Source organism: Vigna umbellata, chromosome 7 (assembly GCF_029865625.1).
Source record: "Vigna umbellata cultivar VRB3 chromosome 7, Vumbellata_1.0, whole genome shotgun sequence".
In the NCBI taxonomy this organism is placed as follows: domain Eukaryota; kingdom Viridiplantae; phylum Streptophyta; class Magnoliopsida; order Fabales; family Fabaceae; genus Vigna; species Vigna umbellata.
The window spans coordinates 27502470-27519233 of NC_142171.1; the positions used below are offsets into that span (position 1 = coordinate 27502470).

Sequence of the window (16764 nt, forward strand, 5' to 3'; positions counted from 1 at the left end):
TGAAGATGATTGCAAGCAATGGGTCTCTTGACTAATGACATGACAAGCTTCTATTGCCAATGCTAGATGCATCCATTTGTTTCTGTATATTACATCTAAGATTTTCTGTGTTATTTCGTACTGTACTAAAAGAGAAGTCAATTTTCTTTTTTGGGTTAATGTTTTTTTCTCTGAATTATAGATGCATGCATGTACATAATGACTTTTTTTTTTAAGAAATATTGATTTTGAAAAGTTATTTATTTCAAGGTTTAACATTTAACATATTTCACTTTAGATAATTTAAATTCACACTATGCTTTGTTTTTAAGTAGTTGCTATTATTATTTGTTTAAGTAGTTCGTTTCATTATAATATATGTGAAAGGGTGCCTCGAGTGAAAAAGATTTCATGATTTTAATACTCTTGCTGAGAAAAAAACTTATTATAACACTTTTGTGTTATATTATTAAATATTCTTTTATATTATATATTATAGCCAAACATATAATAATATATTACAAATATAATACAATCAGTTATCTTTTTAGTTTGTTAGTATGCTTATTATTATATATAATCTTTTTATAAAAAAGACACGTTTTAATTCAATGAATCAATTATACCGTCTTCTTCTTATTAAAAAACAGATTCATCCAATTTGATATCACAATTTATTAGAAGAGTTATGCAATGTTGATCATGCCACTGGCCATATGTTTGGGACATCACGATAGGTTCATCAAAACTTTCACCATGTAGGTGTCAACTTGGGAGATAAAGTCTTAGACAACTCCATGAAAAACACATTTGATATGAAACTATGTCTTCACCACATATGGACTCATATAATTCTAAACCTTCACAATTTTCCGCTTTGGAGGTACCTCTACTTCATATGACACCAAAAGAAGATCTCATCATAAGTCAGATCTATTTTATGGTCGATTTAAAGGGTTAAATATATTTTTGGGTCTTGTAACTTTTATTAAAAATTGGAATTAAGTTCACTTCAAAACTTTGGATTAATTTAAATCTTTCATCTTTAGAACTGTGTGAATTTAGTCTTTTTAACCAAATTTTAGTAAATTTATTTGAGGTTTCAAATGCGTTTCTCAACTAACATTGAAAAAAAATGTATCAAACAGTATAAACAACTCAAATTATATTATGAAATGAGTTTGAAATATCAAATAAACTTAATAAAATTTGATTAAAATGACTAAATTCACACATTTCTAAAGTTTAAAGACTAAATTGGATCAAAGTTTCGAAAAAGGACTAATTTTAATTTTCACTCAAAGTTAAAGAACTAAAAACATATGTAATCCCAATTTAAAATACTAACAATGTGGTTAGACAAAATTGTTGATGCAAGAAATATGTTTAATGAGAAATTGTTCTAGGTGGTTAAGCACCAATGTGATATTGCTAAAAACTAAGTGATGACAATTAAAAAACAAAAAATGGACTTATAAATGAATACATCAAATAATGAGTCGTAGCAGAACAATCGAATGTGCAAAATTTGTCATATGGGAGATGTTGACTATAACGAAACTATAAGATGAAAAAAAGTGTTTCGATGTTATGAGTTTTAAACCAATAATCCATTGCACATGAGGCAACTTTTTTATTTTTCTTCCACATCTTTGCGTGAACAATTCATTGAAGTTAACAAGTTAAGATATTTAGCTTTCAATTATTTGTAATGTGTGAAACTTTAACATTTAGTTCTTTTATGTATGTTTATGTTCATTGATTAAGAATGAAACGTTTAATTCAAATGACCTTTCTTAATTTGGTGTGCACTATTTTTAATTTTATGTTTGGTATTCATTGTTGTTTTAGACCATAGTTTTATTTCAACAAGCAAAATTAGATGACAAAATGAGGATTTTTCATTTAGACCAATTTTCAACCCTAGAAATGGTCTTTTCATTCTATGTCGAGTGCCTAGCATATCAAGAGTTGAATCATTTTGTCTCTCAAAATAATACTTACTATAAAGATCTTTGTAATTTATTTTGATAATCTTTCCAAAGTTTACAAATTCAATATCAAAGTTAAACCTTGGTATTTGTTTATTGTGGTCAATCTTAACTACCATGGTTAAAAGCTTTATGTTTTAAACATTCCAAAAGAGTTTAACTAATATAGATTTGAGTGTTATGATTATAGTGGAGTTAGCAATGTTGAAAATACAAAACCTCTGTATTATTTTTGATAAAATGATGTTATTGTTATCTATAAGGGATGCACATTGTATTGCGTGGTATTTCTTTTTAAATTACTTTATCTATATACGCTTATATAAATTGATATGATTGTAATTTGTGCGTAAATAAACCAAATTATTGATATTTTCTTATTTTTCTTGTTTTATATTGTAAAATATGCTTTTGAAAAATGGTGTTCTAATTATATATATATATATATATATATATATATATATAAATATAAGATTAAATATGTTTTTATCTTTTACCTTTCAATTATAATTGGAATTAATTTATTTTTAAAAATTTAATCAAATTCAATCTCTCATCTTTAGAAATATGTAAATTCAATTATTTTAACCAAATTTTATTAAGTTTATTTGACGTTTCAAATACATTTTATGAAAATATTTGAATTGTTTACATTGTTTGACACATTTTTTCTCAATAGAAATGTGTTTGAAATATTAAATAAACTTAAAAGATTAATTAAAATAACTAAATTTATACTCTTCTAAAGATGATAGATTAAATTAGTCAAAAAAAAATTTAAAGAGAGACTAATTTTAATTTTTAATAAAAATTAAGAAATAAAAAATATATTTAACCTCTTAATATATATATATATATATATATATATATATATATATATATATATATATATATATATATGATCGAATTATATTATCCTAGAGGGAGTTAGTAAAGCATGAATGTGACATTGGAAATGAGGGAAAGAAAATATTTTGTACCTCGAGAAAATTGGTATTTTCTTTATCTGATGGCCATTCATTTCTACCTAAACTTGTGTCCTTCTAAATTGTTTGAGCGTGATTAAAGAGATGGACATAATATAGCACATGAAACACTGTACATAGTTGTGATGTACTAATTTGAAAAGATAGCTCACGTGAGTCTCTTAACTTTTTCTTATTGAGATTTTGCCAGTCCACCAAATACCAAAAAACAAATTAAACTACAATCTCATATATATATTATGATTTTGATACCCTTTAAGTCTAGAATTTGATCTTTCAATTTTCTTTGAGCTATTTTATTTTTATAGATTTCATAAAATTGGTAAACTGATCAAATACTAAATTTCAATTTTACGTATTTTATTTAACATATAATTCACGATACCATTAAAAAAAATTATTAATTAAATATAAATGTGGAAAATAAAAAGTATACAAAATTGAATATTGAACCAAAATTAATATTTTTCCATAAATTCTAAAGAATATACCAAAATCACGGAACATTTATTTCACAAAAGAGGTTAAAGGATATTGACGTAAAGATTGAAAGCTATAATTTGTATGGATATATAAGAAAGTAATGTTGAGGAACTAATTCATGGAGATTATGGACACTAAGAAATTACTTTTTCTAAAGTATGAATAAACTAATTACATTACATGTTTGTTTTTTTCATAAAAAACAAAAAAGGTAAACCTTCAATTTAGGAGATGGGGTGGACCAAAGCAAGTGTGAAAATGTGGGTGTTGTCAAAGATAAAGGCAATATTTTTCTAAAATCCAAGTTGGTGGTGTGCACTGTTTGGCTTCTTCACGGAAAATTTTCAATCCATTCTTTTCAGATTAACAATCTTTATCATTCCCCAAAATTGTTTACCTTTTTCTTTCTTTTGTGCCTTCCACTTTTAAAATCACAAGTTTTCCTCTCTACACATTTTTATTTCTAAATATATTAAGTTTGTTGGGAATCCAACGTTAGTCCAAATCCCATATTAGATAAAATGAGAAAGTAAAGTAATATATAGGTTTAATAGCCAATTTAGTCCCCACTTTGGTTGAAAAATCTCAATTTAGTCCCTCGTTATAAAAGTGTTTTACATTAGTCCTAACTTTTAAAATAGTGGGTCAGATTGGTCCCTTTCGTTAAATATAAGTTAACGAAATTAATGGATGATGATGTGACACAGCTTAAAGCTGATGTGTTAGATTGGTCCCTCGTTAGCTTTAAGTTGTGTCACATCATCATCCATTAATTTTGTTAACTTATATTTGACAGAAAGGACCAATCTGACCCACTATTTTAAAAGTTAGGACTAATTCAAAACACTTTTATAACGAGGGACTAAATTGAGATTTTTCAACCAAAGTGAGGACTAAATTGGCTATTAAACCTAATATATAAAGGTAAAAGATCCGTTAACTCATTGTCTTAAGATTTTAGGTAAAGAGTGGTGTAGATTTTTTATATAGTTGGCTAAGATATTATTCGTGTTTGTGTAACTCATAGGAAATTTCTTCCTCGATAGACTCAACAAAGTTAAGTTTAATTCAAACCTGATGTTGGAAATAAATGCTCCAAGATGTTTAATAACAATTTTAAATTTAACTCTAAATAATTTTGGTGGAAAAAAATAGCAGTATTATAAATATTTTTGCTTTAGGAAAAGGCAATGAGTGAATGAGAGAGAGGGTTGTGGGAATAAATAATTGGGAGTTAGCTGAATAGTTTGCTGTTTTTGGTTGTGCTCCTCACAACACTAAGAATCATAATATAGGTCCACTTATGAATCATACCTTTATACTGCAAATACACTGAAATTTTCAATTCCACACTGAATCACAATGGGACCTTCCAACATGCTTTTGCACTGCTTCATACTTGCTTCCTCATTTCGAGTGTTACTAAAGGTTCCCTTTCATCACATTCATCATCAAACATATCTTATTCTTTTTCTTTTCTTTTTAATTAGTAAAAGGGAGAAGAGTTTCGAGTTTTTGTATTATAAAGGAAGGAAATAATATTTTCTTAATTCCTATTTTGCAACTTCTATTAAATTTTCTAGTGTTTAGTATTTACAATATGGTTTATCTCTACTTAAATATAATAGTTAATTACCTATTATTATTTAATTGTAACTTGTAAAATAATTTCTTTAATAATAATCTTATTTAGAATTTAACATAATTTAATAGACTTTATCAATCTAATCTTTTGTCCGAGATACTAGACACAATCTCCAATAATTTCTTCTTCCATTTTTTAGGAATCCTATGATTCTATTATATACATACATACATATATATATATATATATATATATATATATATATATATATATATATATATATATATATATATATATAAAAGCTTCTTAAGTTATTTTTCTTTCTTACAAAACTGAGTGCTAAAAGTTTATAAAAACTGATGTTACAAAATGTTAACAAAATATAAATTGTTCATTAGATATTAAAATAACAACTAAGTTATTTTGATCAATATCTAGCTTCAATAGTGTGCATCAAATTTAACTAATTCTAAACTGTTCAATATAAGATCCTCAAAAATAGAGTATTAAATGCAGTAGAATGCTTTAGATGATGATACTCTATTATTTTATTTCAAAAATATCAACAACATAAATAGAATTTTCTGATCAGGAGTATCATTATCTAAGAAGCTTTCTCTCTCTAAAACTCCTTTTATTTAAATTTCCTCTGCCTCTTTACTAGAAATTTTAACTCCCCACTCATCTATTGAAATATTAGAGACTGCCTGAGGGTTCCTTGAGGCGAGATCTTCACTTCTAGCCGATTGATTTTAGCTATAGAGTAAGTTGGTTTCTACCATTCTTCCTTAAATTTTGGTATCTTTGCTTGTAGGATTTTTCTTCACTCTTTTGGGGTTTGAGTTTTCTCTAAGATTCTTTGTTGATCAGAGGTACTAAGATTATACTTTGCTCAAATTTTCATGAATTGTAGGAGCAAATAGAGATCTTGAAACCGTAGGAGGAATTTTAGAGTTCTTAGAATCGTTAGAGCGTCAACCAAGTAAGGGAAGTTAGTTTATTTGGTTTGGATTTGGTATGATATAATATTTGATATTTGTATGATGATGTGATGATTGATTTGTGAACTTTGATTAAATCATGAATTTTTGGTGTGTTGGGTGTTTGAGAAAGTTGGTGTATTGAATTGAAACTTGATGTATGTTGGTGTGTCTGGTTTGCTGCTATTAAAATTTGTTTATTGAATGAATTTATGAATGTAGATTTAATGAGTTTGAGTTGGTGTGTTTTTATAGAACTTGGATATGGGATAAATTAGAAGAAGAGTGATTTTTGGGCATAAAAGTGGGGGGTTTAACAGTTAAGATTTTAACATCATGGGTGTGGAGAAAGTATGCAGTATTGGGATCTGTCTTAGGGCCTTTTAGAGCTTAGTTAGTCTCTTAGTGTACAAAAATCTGGTAGATCGTCTGGGTAAGAGATTGTCTAAGAAAGAGTCGTTTGGTAAGAGATTTTCTAATAAGGAGGTATCGTTTGGGTAAGAGATTGTTTGGTAAGAGATCGTTTAGGTAAGGAGTCGTCTAGATCATTTGGTAAGTGATTGTATGGGTAAGGAGTTGTCTAGATCATCTAGTAAGAGATCGTCTAGGTAAAGAGTCGTTTGGGTAAGGAGTCGTTTGGGAAGAAGTCGTTTAAATAAGAGATCATCTAGGTAACGAATTGTCTAACAATGACCATGTGGTTTGGGATCTCAAATTCAGGGTTCTGGATGTCAGTTTTGGACATTCTTTACGTTGTTTTGGGGGTTTTGGACCCTTATGGAGTTGTTGATGAGGGTTTCAAGGTTGTTTTTCGTGCCTAGAGTGGGTATCAAACTATTGTGAAAAAAAATTGTTATTGTATGATTATTATTTTCAAATTATTATAAATGAATTTTTATTGTTGAAATACTTTGAGTATATGTTATCTTTGTGAATGGAAAGTTGTGGAAAAATAGTACCAAGAAGGAACTTTTTATTGATGGTTACCATGTGTTGTATGGTTACCATGTGTTGTGTGTATGAATGTATTGAGCTTTGTACTGGACTTTATCCTGACACTCTAATGATCATCCAAGTAGAAAGGGGTGAGGTATGTAGTGAGAGTAGCAGGGGTCCTTATCTAGGGGCCTTGTTTTGGCTAAAGAAATTTGTTAAAGAACTAACCTTGTGCATGGTAGCTAGGGTAGGCCACTTGTATTACTATTACAAGTGCATAAACTATCATAGTTCGACATTCATACAATAGGTGAATGAGTCAAGTCTAGGTGGATTAGATGTATAGCATGTTTTATTAATTTTTCTTAGGAATTCATGATTGATATTGATGTATTAATTATTCTAAGGTATTTTTGTTTCCACTAGCTTGCCCTTTTGTTTGTGTTTTGTTGTATGTTCTTGTGCTCTGTAATAGTGGCTATGATCATCCAATGGGTGTGAGCAGAGGGTGATGAAATATCTATGGAGCAGGCATTTGCTGGCGGGATAACGAATGTTTAGTCTTCTATAGATTAATTTCTAAATTTATAGTTTTGTTTTAAGCTAAATTGTACAGAGTTAAAATTATAGTTATGTTTTGTATAACTATGATGAAACTTTTATTTCTTGTGTTGTCGACTGTTTTATTTTATTAATTATGTGATAACTCTTATATAGTTTAATACTATATTTACCAGTGTGTTTATCTTTTTATAATAAAAAAAATAAAATAATAATAATTATTTTTATTATTATAATTATTATTTTTAGTATTATAATTATGAAATTAAATATAAATGATTTTGTAACTTTATTGTAAATATTTTTATTTATTTTAGAAATAGTTTTATTTATTTTAGAAATAGTTTTATTTATTTTAGAAATAGTTTTATAATTAATAGAATGGGTTTAAAAAATAACAAATTGAAAAAAATAATAATTACTTTAATTTAAAAAGTATATTTAAAAGATAAATTTAAAAAATTAATGTAAACACAGAATATATAATATAGATATATATTATCATCCCATTTAATAATATAAAATTACAAAGTAAAATATTATAAAATTAGTAAAACAAAACATTTGATAAAAATATATGATATTAATGTAGTTATTCATTTTAATAACTATAGTAATATAACATATATATACCACACCAACTATAGATTATTTAAGTTTTTCAAAATAGAAAAGCTCTTAAACTAAATATCTACACAAAACTATAAAATTACTTTGATGCATCCTTGTACCAAAGGCCATCATCACCTACCTCACTATTGGCTTACATTGTGAAGTGTTCATCTTAAAAGAACTACAAAACAAAAAAATACAGGGTAAGCGAGTGAACAAAATATTTATTATAAGATATTTAAACTATATCAAATATTAGTTAAGCACAGATAAGATACCATCAATTATATATTTTCACAAAACAATTGAAACTAAACTCAATTATCTGGATACATGTCCTTGACATAGGAACTCATGAAATATTTGTATTGATTTCTAAACTATACATAGTCGTAGTCTCAAAGGGTTATAATCCAACCACACACAAGATTAATCCTCTTTAGGCTTAAGATCAACCAAAATCCATAGACTATTCCACTCTATTTGAGTATGAATGGTTATTAAAGCGTCAGAATACCCCCATATTGAATACCATGTGTTAATGCATACACTAAAATTATTACTATCAAGAATTTCTCCTTGGAATCCCTTCAACATAATTACCAAATACATTCACCACAATATCATCACATTCACAAAACACCATAACACTCATAAACACCTAACACTCGTACAACACTACTCATTGTTATATTAGCTTACATCAAACACATTTTGTGTTTAAGTGAACATGGACTTAATTAATTATTTATATTGGTATTCTATCTTAGTGAGTTGGTTCAAAACAGTTTTCACACATTAAAACTTATACCAATTTGCTCAATTACTTAGATATTAATTCTACAATACACAATACAAATAATAATTAATGTGATTTGTACATAAATAAAACATGATACTAGAATTTCTATTTTAATTTTTTATTTGCTTTAGTTGAATATCTTCTTTTATTCAAATTTTTTGAATTATTTATTTTACAATAGTCGATGGTCACAGTATAAATTTCAAATAACTTAGTCAATAAACTATATAGTAAGGAATATGTTGACGATATAAAAAGTAAGAGACAACCATTTTTTCGTGTAAATATATATATATATATATATATATATATATATATATATATATATATACTCACAAATTTCCATACAACTTTATAAGTATTTTAATAATATAAAATAAAAACATATATGAATTAAATATATCTCTCAATAGAACACGTGTCAGGCTAAGTTCTATATTAAGAGTACAGAAGGACAAAATTCTTCATAAAACCCTTTAAAATATTAAAATAAAAAGGAAATAGTTTGTTTTTTAAAATTAAAATTAGTTTGTACATAAATAAAAAAAATTAAAAAATGAATTTTAATTTTTATAAAAGAACATTTCATTTTTTATTTCTATTATAGAAAACGTTATCGAGAAATTAGTCTAAAATAGTCATTTTACTAAAACTTGTACAGTTGAGTAACAATACATTACCAAATATGAAAATTTTTCAATAGCTATTGGGCCTCATGTGAATTGTGTTGGACTCAGCCCATGCAATGAGAATGGACCAAGAGTTCCTACCACATGCTTTACATAATGTAAATATGGCAGCTTCTCCCAGCACCTTTATATATTTTTTCTTGCACTTTTATATAAAAAAATTCTTGTTTTATCCTTTGCAAAATCTGAAAGTAAAAAGTACTCTAAGATTATGTAATTCAATTTTTTTTTCTTAAGAAAATATTTTTAGATTACACAAGTTAAAAATTAAAAACCTGATTATACAATTGAAAAGTTGCTTTTTTCTTAACTATTTTTTACTTTTGGATTATGTAATCCAAAAGTAATTTTAAAAAAAAAATCAAATTTTTAAAAAGTATCTAAATTACAAAATCCATAAATATTTTCTTCTTTTGAATTTTACAATTCAAAAAAGATAAAATGAGAATATTTTTATAAGGGTACAAGAAGAAACGTATAAGGTACAGTAACAAATTCCCTGTAAATAAAGATAACACGAAAAATACAATAAGAGTATGTTTGGATAAGGGAAAAAAAATCAAAAAAGTTCTTTTAAAAGTAAAATGTTCATATTATCTCTAAAAAAAATTTAATTTAAACTAATTTTAGTAAATATTTTTTAATTTTCTTCTTTTTTATTTTTAATATTAAGAAAATTTTATCTTGGTAATTTTGAATAATTCCTTCATCAAACTTCCATAGCTAATCTAACGGTTGAAAATGAATAACGATGACATAGTAAGTTCATCCCAAATTTTAGAAATGATAAACTCTCTTTTTTTCTTTTTTCCAACAGAAAAATAATATTAAGATATCTCATAGAGCACTAATGGAAGATTAATATTAGTTGGCTAAATGATCAAAAGGCAGCACAATAAACCATCGAAAATATTGATTAATGTTTATGTAGAAATCATTGACCTCTAAATAATTTTGATTGGTTTCACATGTAGTAGTATACTTGTTCTTTATGTCTTGCGATTAAGTATAATGTTGTGATAATTATTATGTATAATGCGACAGAAACTTGTCTAAGTTGGTTTGCTCTTGTGTCATACCACTAATAAAATATTTAAAGTGAAAATTGTATTATGAAGGTGCTTTAACAAGGTCGAAAAAAATACATTATCCTTTAATTTAAGGTTTTTATTTTAAGTTTTGGAATGTATAATCCGAAAATGTTTCGAAAAACATTGAATTAATTGCATTTCCACAAACCCTAGAATCAAAAGAGAAAATTAATTGCCTTTAATTGAATTAATAACCTAACAACATCATTTGGTACAAAACTTAAATTTTAGTATGGTCATTGGCATTTAGCATAACTCTGAATAAAGAACCTACTAACATAAATCAATGAAATGAATATTCATCATTTAGGAATATATCTGACAGGAACAAAAAAAAGGCATCTTTAAACTTCTGGTTCAGAGTTTTTACAACCAAAGTTCAAGACCTATCATCAATGATTTCACCCAAAAGTACATAGAAAAAGACAAACTAAAACACCCCAACAAAAACCAAACGGTAAAAACCAAAGAATAACTAAACAACAAAAGAGCTTGTCACAGTAATCATGTGACTATATATATAATGGTGAAATCTTCTTGGTCCCTTTTGGATTAAATATCATCCAATTACGTATCTGTTCTCTATTTCACTTGTATGTACATTGGCTCCTCTCAAGTTTTCTTGAATCTCAGGCAATGCATGTTGGTATCAAACAGCTTGGAAAGAAGCACAACCCTCTCTTCTGCATTCAACAAAAGCATATGATAACAATCAGAAAAAGGGAATCTGTCAAACACTTTTGTTAAAGATGCAGAAGGAAAAGGTTTTAGACACTATGAGAGTAAAGTTCAACAAAAATGTTAGCTTAGTTGAGAGAAACACAATCCTCTCTTCTGCATTCAAGAAAAGCAGAAGATACAATAAGATAAAAATTAGAAAGAAAGCTTTTGCTAAAGATGCAAAAGGAAAAGGTTTGAACATGCAATGCAATGAGTTTTTGACATTATGAAACTAAAGATCAACAAAAATGTGAGCTTAGTGGACAAGAAACACAGCCCTTTATCTTCTGCATTCAACAAAAGCAGAAGATACTATAAAATGAAAATCAGAAAAGGAAGCTTGTTAAAACTTTGGCAAAAGATGCAAAAGGAAAAGGTTTGAATATGCAATGAGTTTTTTGACATTATGAAAGTAAAGCTCAACAAAGATGTGAGCTTAGTGGACAAGAAACACAACCCTTTATTATATCTTCTGCATTCATCTAAAGCAAAAGGTTAAATAACAATAACGAAAGGAAATTTGTCAAAACTTTTGCTAAAGATTCAATAGGAAAAGGTTTTGAATATGCAATGAATTTTGAGATTATTATGAAAGCAATAAAGCTCAACCAAAATGTAATGTTAGTGGAGAAGAAAAGTTAAAAGGGTTAAAGAATTAAGACCTTCCTAGTTTTGGCATAAAGTAGCTCTGGTGAGATCTTGTACAAGTCTTCATCAACAGGCTTTGGTTTTGGTCTTGGAATTGGATTAGTTGGGCTAGATAGCTCCTTCACATTACTCACCCAATTCTGCTTTTTTGCTTCTTTTTCATGCTGGCAACGTACCTTTTCCTACATTGTCAGCAACAAGTTAAGAACCCCATCAGAAGAAAAAAAAGAAAGTGACCTTTGAAGATGTTAGACATGAATGTTTACCCTTCATTGTATGCTACATTACTCATCATTACATTGAAAATTTCATCTTTGATTACTTTACTACCTTGGTATGACACCAATGGATCCAATTGTCTGTGTTTTTAGTGACCAATCGACATGGACAATAAAGCCTAAAGTTGCACCTACTGCACTGAGTTATTTATAATCATACTTTATTATAAAAGTATTAATTTAAAACTGTTAATCATTGTCAGATACACAACTTCACCAGCAATCTGTGTGCTATTGGAAAAGTTTGTGTTAATAATTTCTCACCCTGTGGCATGAATCATGAGTGTCATTTACTATAGTAGGGCCCACAATAAAGTGTGTCTACATAGTATAAAGAAATGCCACAGAGAAAGAAGAAGACAAAAGTTGTTTTGTTTTTCAACACTCATGGTCTAACCCTGTCATATGGATGAAACATTGGAACTTCGTTTTCTTGTCATTAATTTTCACCTTCTTTTGATGCACCAACCTTGGTTTAACAAAATTGAAAATACAAGACCCTTTATCATGATCAAGCACAAGATAACATAAAAAATGCTCAAAAGACAGTGAACTGTTTAACTAATTTGTGCCTTTAATATTGTGCACACAGGTTAATTATAGAGCAATACTTGAGTGTCACTTTAATCACTTTAATAATCTCCTACTAACGTGAACGACTCATACAAGCAATGATTAACTTATATTCTAGCAGAAAAAACTCTTGTTTCTGTACAAGGAACTTTCATTTCTCTTACAGCTAACCAGAAACAAGTGGTGTTAAGCCAACACAGAGTGAAGAAGAAATATGCAGTTTCACCACTAACTAAAATAAAAACTCATGCATGACTGACTAAGAAGTTTATCCTAAGAAAAAAACACCAAGGAAAAATTCAGAAAAAGAAGAACTTAGAAGCATATTGAACATACACATACCCTTCTACGAGGAACAACAATCATAGCAGGTGTGACAACATCATTCTCATACAAGTCCCCAGTGACATAAAGGTCTCTATCTTCAGACTCAGAATAACTGTATCTTAACAAACCAGCTTGTCTTGCAGACTCAAAGCACTGAGTGAAGGGAAGATTATCATTCCAATCCCAGCTCCCAAATGCTGGCACATGATGCCTCTTGTAGTAATATTCCTACACAAGAAATCAACACATCAGCAACAAAAATCACTCTTTGTATCACAAGAAAAACAGTCACAATGTTTTAAAAATTTATACATATTTGTTCAGTCACTTCCATCAGTTTTCTTTTACAGTATCAATAACCCCAAAACATAACACTACGCTTGATTTTCTGACTCTGATTTTTCTATCAGTTTAGAGAGAGTGACTTCAGTTCCATATTACTGATTACCCTTTAAAGAATACATTAACAAGTTCAAATTTTGACTAAAACCTCAGTTTTCACATACAAGTTTAAGAACTTACATCAAAACATACACCAAGTGGGAATAACATAGATACAAAATCACCAATAAACTCAAACATGAAAATTAACTAAACAAGTAGCATAACAAAACATGTAGAACAACAGCAATACAATACAAAGACTTATTATGACTTACTTCCATTGCAGCTACACAAAGTGTCTGTGAAGTGAAGGAGTGTGTTGAGTGATGACTGAACGAGGAAAAAGGGTTGTGGTTGAGGCTCTCAGAGTTGGAGGTGAAGGATTTAAAAAGAGGAGAATGTGTGATGAGAGAGAGAGAGAGAGAGAGAGAGAAGGGTAGAAAAAGTGAAGTTGACAGGGTATGGAGAATGAAAGCAAAGTGAGGTAAAAAGAAGAGAAGGGAGATAAAGAAGTTTCACAGTGAGAAGCAGAGGGACAAAGAGGTAAGGGTATGAGAAAACAACGAGTAAGGTGAAAATTCAAAGGGTTATGTGTTGCTAGTTTTGTTTGCTTCTGTGTAATATCCCAAGACAATGTCACAGAAAAAGGCTCCTCATAAAGAATGTTAAAGCTGGAAATTCTTTTATTAAAAATATTCATTATTTTCTTCTAGTTTCTAAAATTTAATGTATTTTTTATATGTCAAGCTTTTTTATTCAGGCATGTCATAGATTCAGTACTTCAGAGTAGCCTTTTTACCTTTGTTGAGCTAAGACTTGAAATAAAAACAAAATTGTGCTACCATGCATGAATTCTCTCAAAAAGGATACCAACATTTTTTAAACAGAAATTAATCAAAATTTATAAAATTTGGTTTGTTTTACATTTCATTTTTTTTAATTGTATTTAATTCGAACAAATAAGAGAGTGTATATAAAAAAAAAAACGAAATGGACTTCATTTTCAAACCCACAAGTTATTTCATCAACACAATATAGAAACATGGGTGGTTCTTGTTAAATAATATATATTCAAATTAAAGTCAATGTGTACTATTTCAAGTTTACTTGTTTTATTCAAGTTAAAAAAAAACTCTCATTTTATATATTTTTTCTTTATTTAAACAAATTAAAAAAAAAGATAAATACAGAAAGTAGTACTAGATTTTGAAGTAAAAATTTATATTAAAAAATGTAAGAAGTTGAATGGAATCCAAGAATGTGTGAAAGTGAAGTAGTGAAGTGTATTCTCCTTTTGTTTGGATTGAATTTTAAATGGTGTGATGAACTTTTATCAGCTATTTTCTTGCTGCTCAAACGTGTCTTCCAATGCATCAGAAAAGGACTTTAAAGGTTAAAGCTGGTTGCTTCTTTCTTTGGACACCCTTCGATTTTTTTATTTATTAGTTTTAGAGAAGAAAATAAAATATTGATTCTATTGTATTATTAAGCTACACATTTATAAATAAAGAGATCACCGTTGCTAAATATTAAATATATATTTAATTATAGTAGTTATTAATGAAATTCAAATAACTAATAAAAATTATTTTTTAATATTAAGATTTTAATTTTTTTGTCATGATATAAATTAAATATATCAATTTTTACTATATTAGACGGATTATTTATTCATAATAAATTAATAAAATTAAAAAACTAAAAAAAATATTAGATTAAGTTTATGAAAAATTGACAAAGTAAAAAATATATAAAAAAATAAAAAATTTTAAGAAAAATATAATAGAAAATAAGAAAAGTAGAGTGGTTTATGGTAAAATAATTTTTTTATTAATTTGATCATTTATATAATTATCGATTTACTTTTTGTGTTTTTTTTCTGGCAAACTTTAACACAAGCAAACAATAATTATTCCTCAGTTTCTTCAATGTAAAAGTATTTAATTCAATAAAAAATAGAAAAATAATTAAAAATGAAATGAAAAATAATTAAATTCACTTAGTTTTATTTTACTTTACGAACTCCTTTAATTGCATCATTTTTATTTTTGTTCTTCCTTTTAACCAAGCAACTATTATATTTAGGTTAAATTGGTTTTAGGTTATTCGACAAATTGATAACTTTTAATTATAACTCTAATTTTTTCTTAATTAAATCAAAAAGATTACTTTTGTCCTTTGGTTATTAAAAACTTAATGACATGGATAATTAATTATTATAAATTCAATATGATCACGTGTAAATGTCTACACTGGATATTTTTTACGCCTCCATATTAATGGTTTCACATTTCTCATGTTACCTTGTCTCGTGTTATTATTCTCACTATATTCTAAACTTAGTATTTTCAATTGGATTATATAATCCATATTTCTACAAGTTCACTTAAATCAAATATTGCTTACAAACTTTGTATTGGGAACTCAACAAATTTGAGTTTCTGAATTGTATGTTTACTTCTTTTTTGTAAAAAAAATTCTATCATATTACTTTTAGATTGTTTTAACTATCTTTATCTAAATTAAAGGATTTTATAAGTTTCACACCTTAATTAATCTATTATTTGATTGTTGAAAAAAATTTAATTATTCTATTTTTTATGATTTGTGATCTTATTTAAAACTTAAAATCTTATAATTTCTCGTATAATATATTATAATTAATGAGAGGATTTTATGACTGTATTTCGAACTTATGATCCTACGTATGATTTCGAAATACTTCTCCATAATAGGAAGTATACATTACATCATAATATTAAGATTTATGTTACATAAGATCTCTTCATCAGACCACGCTCATATAAAATAAAATAAAAATAAGGTCCTGAATTGTAAAAAAAGAAAATACATACTTTTCTATTTTAGATATATATATATATATATATATATATATATATATATATATATATATATATATATATATATATATATATTATATAAACAATCCAATAAAATATTAATATAAATACAAGATCCTTATTTGAATAAAAATTATAAATTAAAACTTTAAAGAATAACTCAAAGATACTCTAATATCATAATCAAATCGATTATATTATGCAGATTATAATTTATTAACTTCAAATTATTTAAAGAGTTAAATATGTTTTTATTTTTAATTTTAAGTGAAAAATCG

General features: G+C 27.0%; 1 protein-coding gene across 1 annotated transcript; it reads right to left on the reverse strand.

Moving 5' to 3' along the window:
* Positions 1-11014: 11014 nt before the first annotated feature.
* Positions 11015-14107, reverse strand: LOC124832787 (uncharacterized). Its single transcript, XM_047307078.2, has 4 exons — positions 13901-14107; positions 13257-13469; positions 12078-12245; positions 11015-11378 (listed from the first exon to the last, which is right to left on the reverse strand). The coding sequence occupies exons 1-4, from the start codon at positions 13904-13906 to the stop codon at positions 11325-11327; spliced, it is 441 nt and encodes a 146-aa protein (XP_047163034.1). The 5' UTR covers positions 13907-14107; the 3' UTR covers positions 11015-11324.
* Between the last annotated feature and the right edge of the window lie 2657 nt (positions 14108-16764).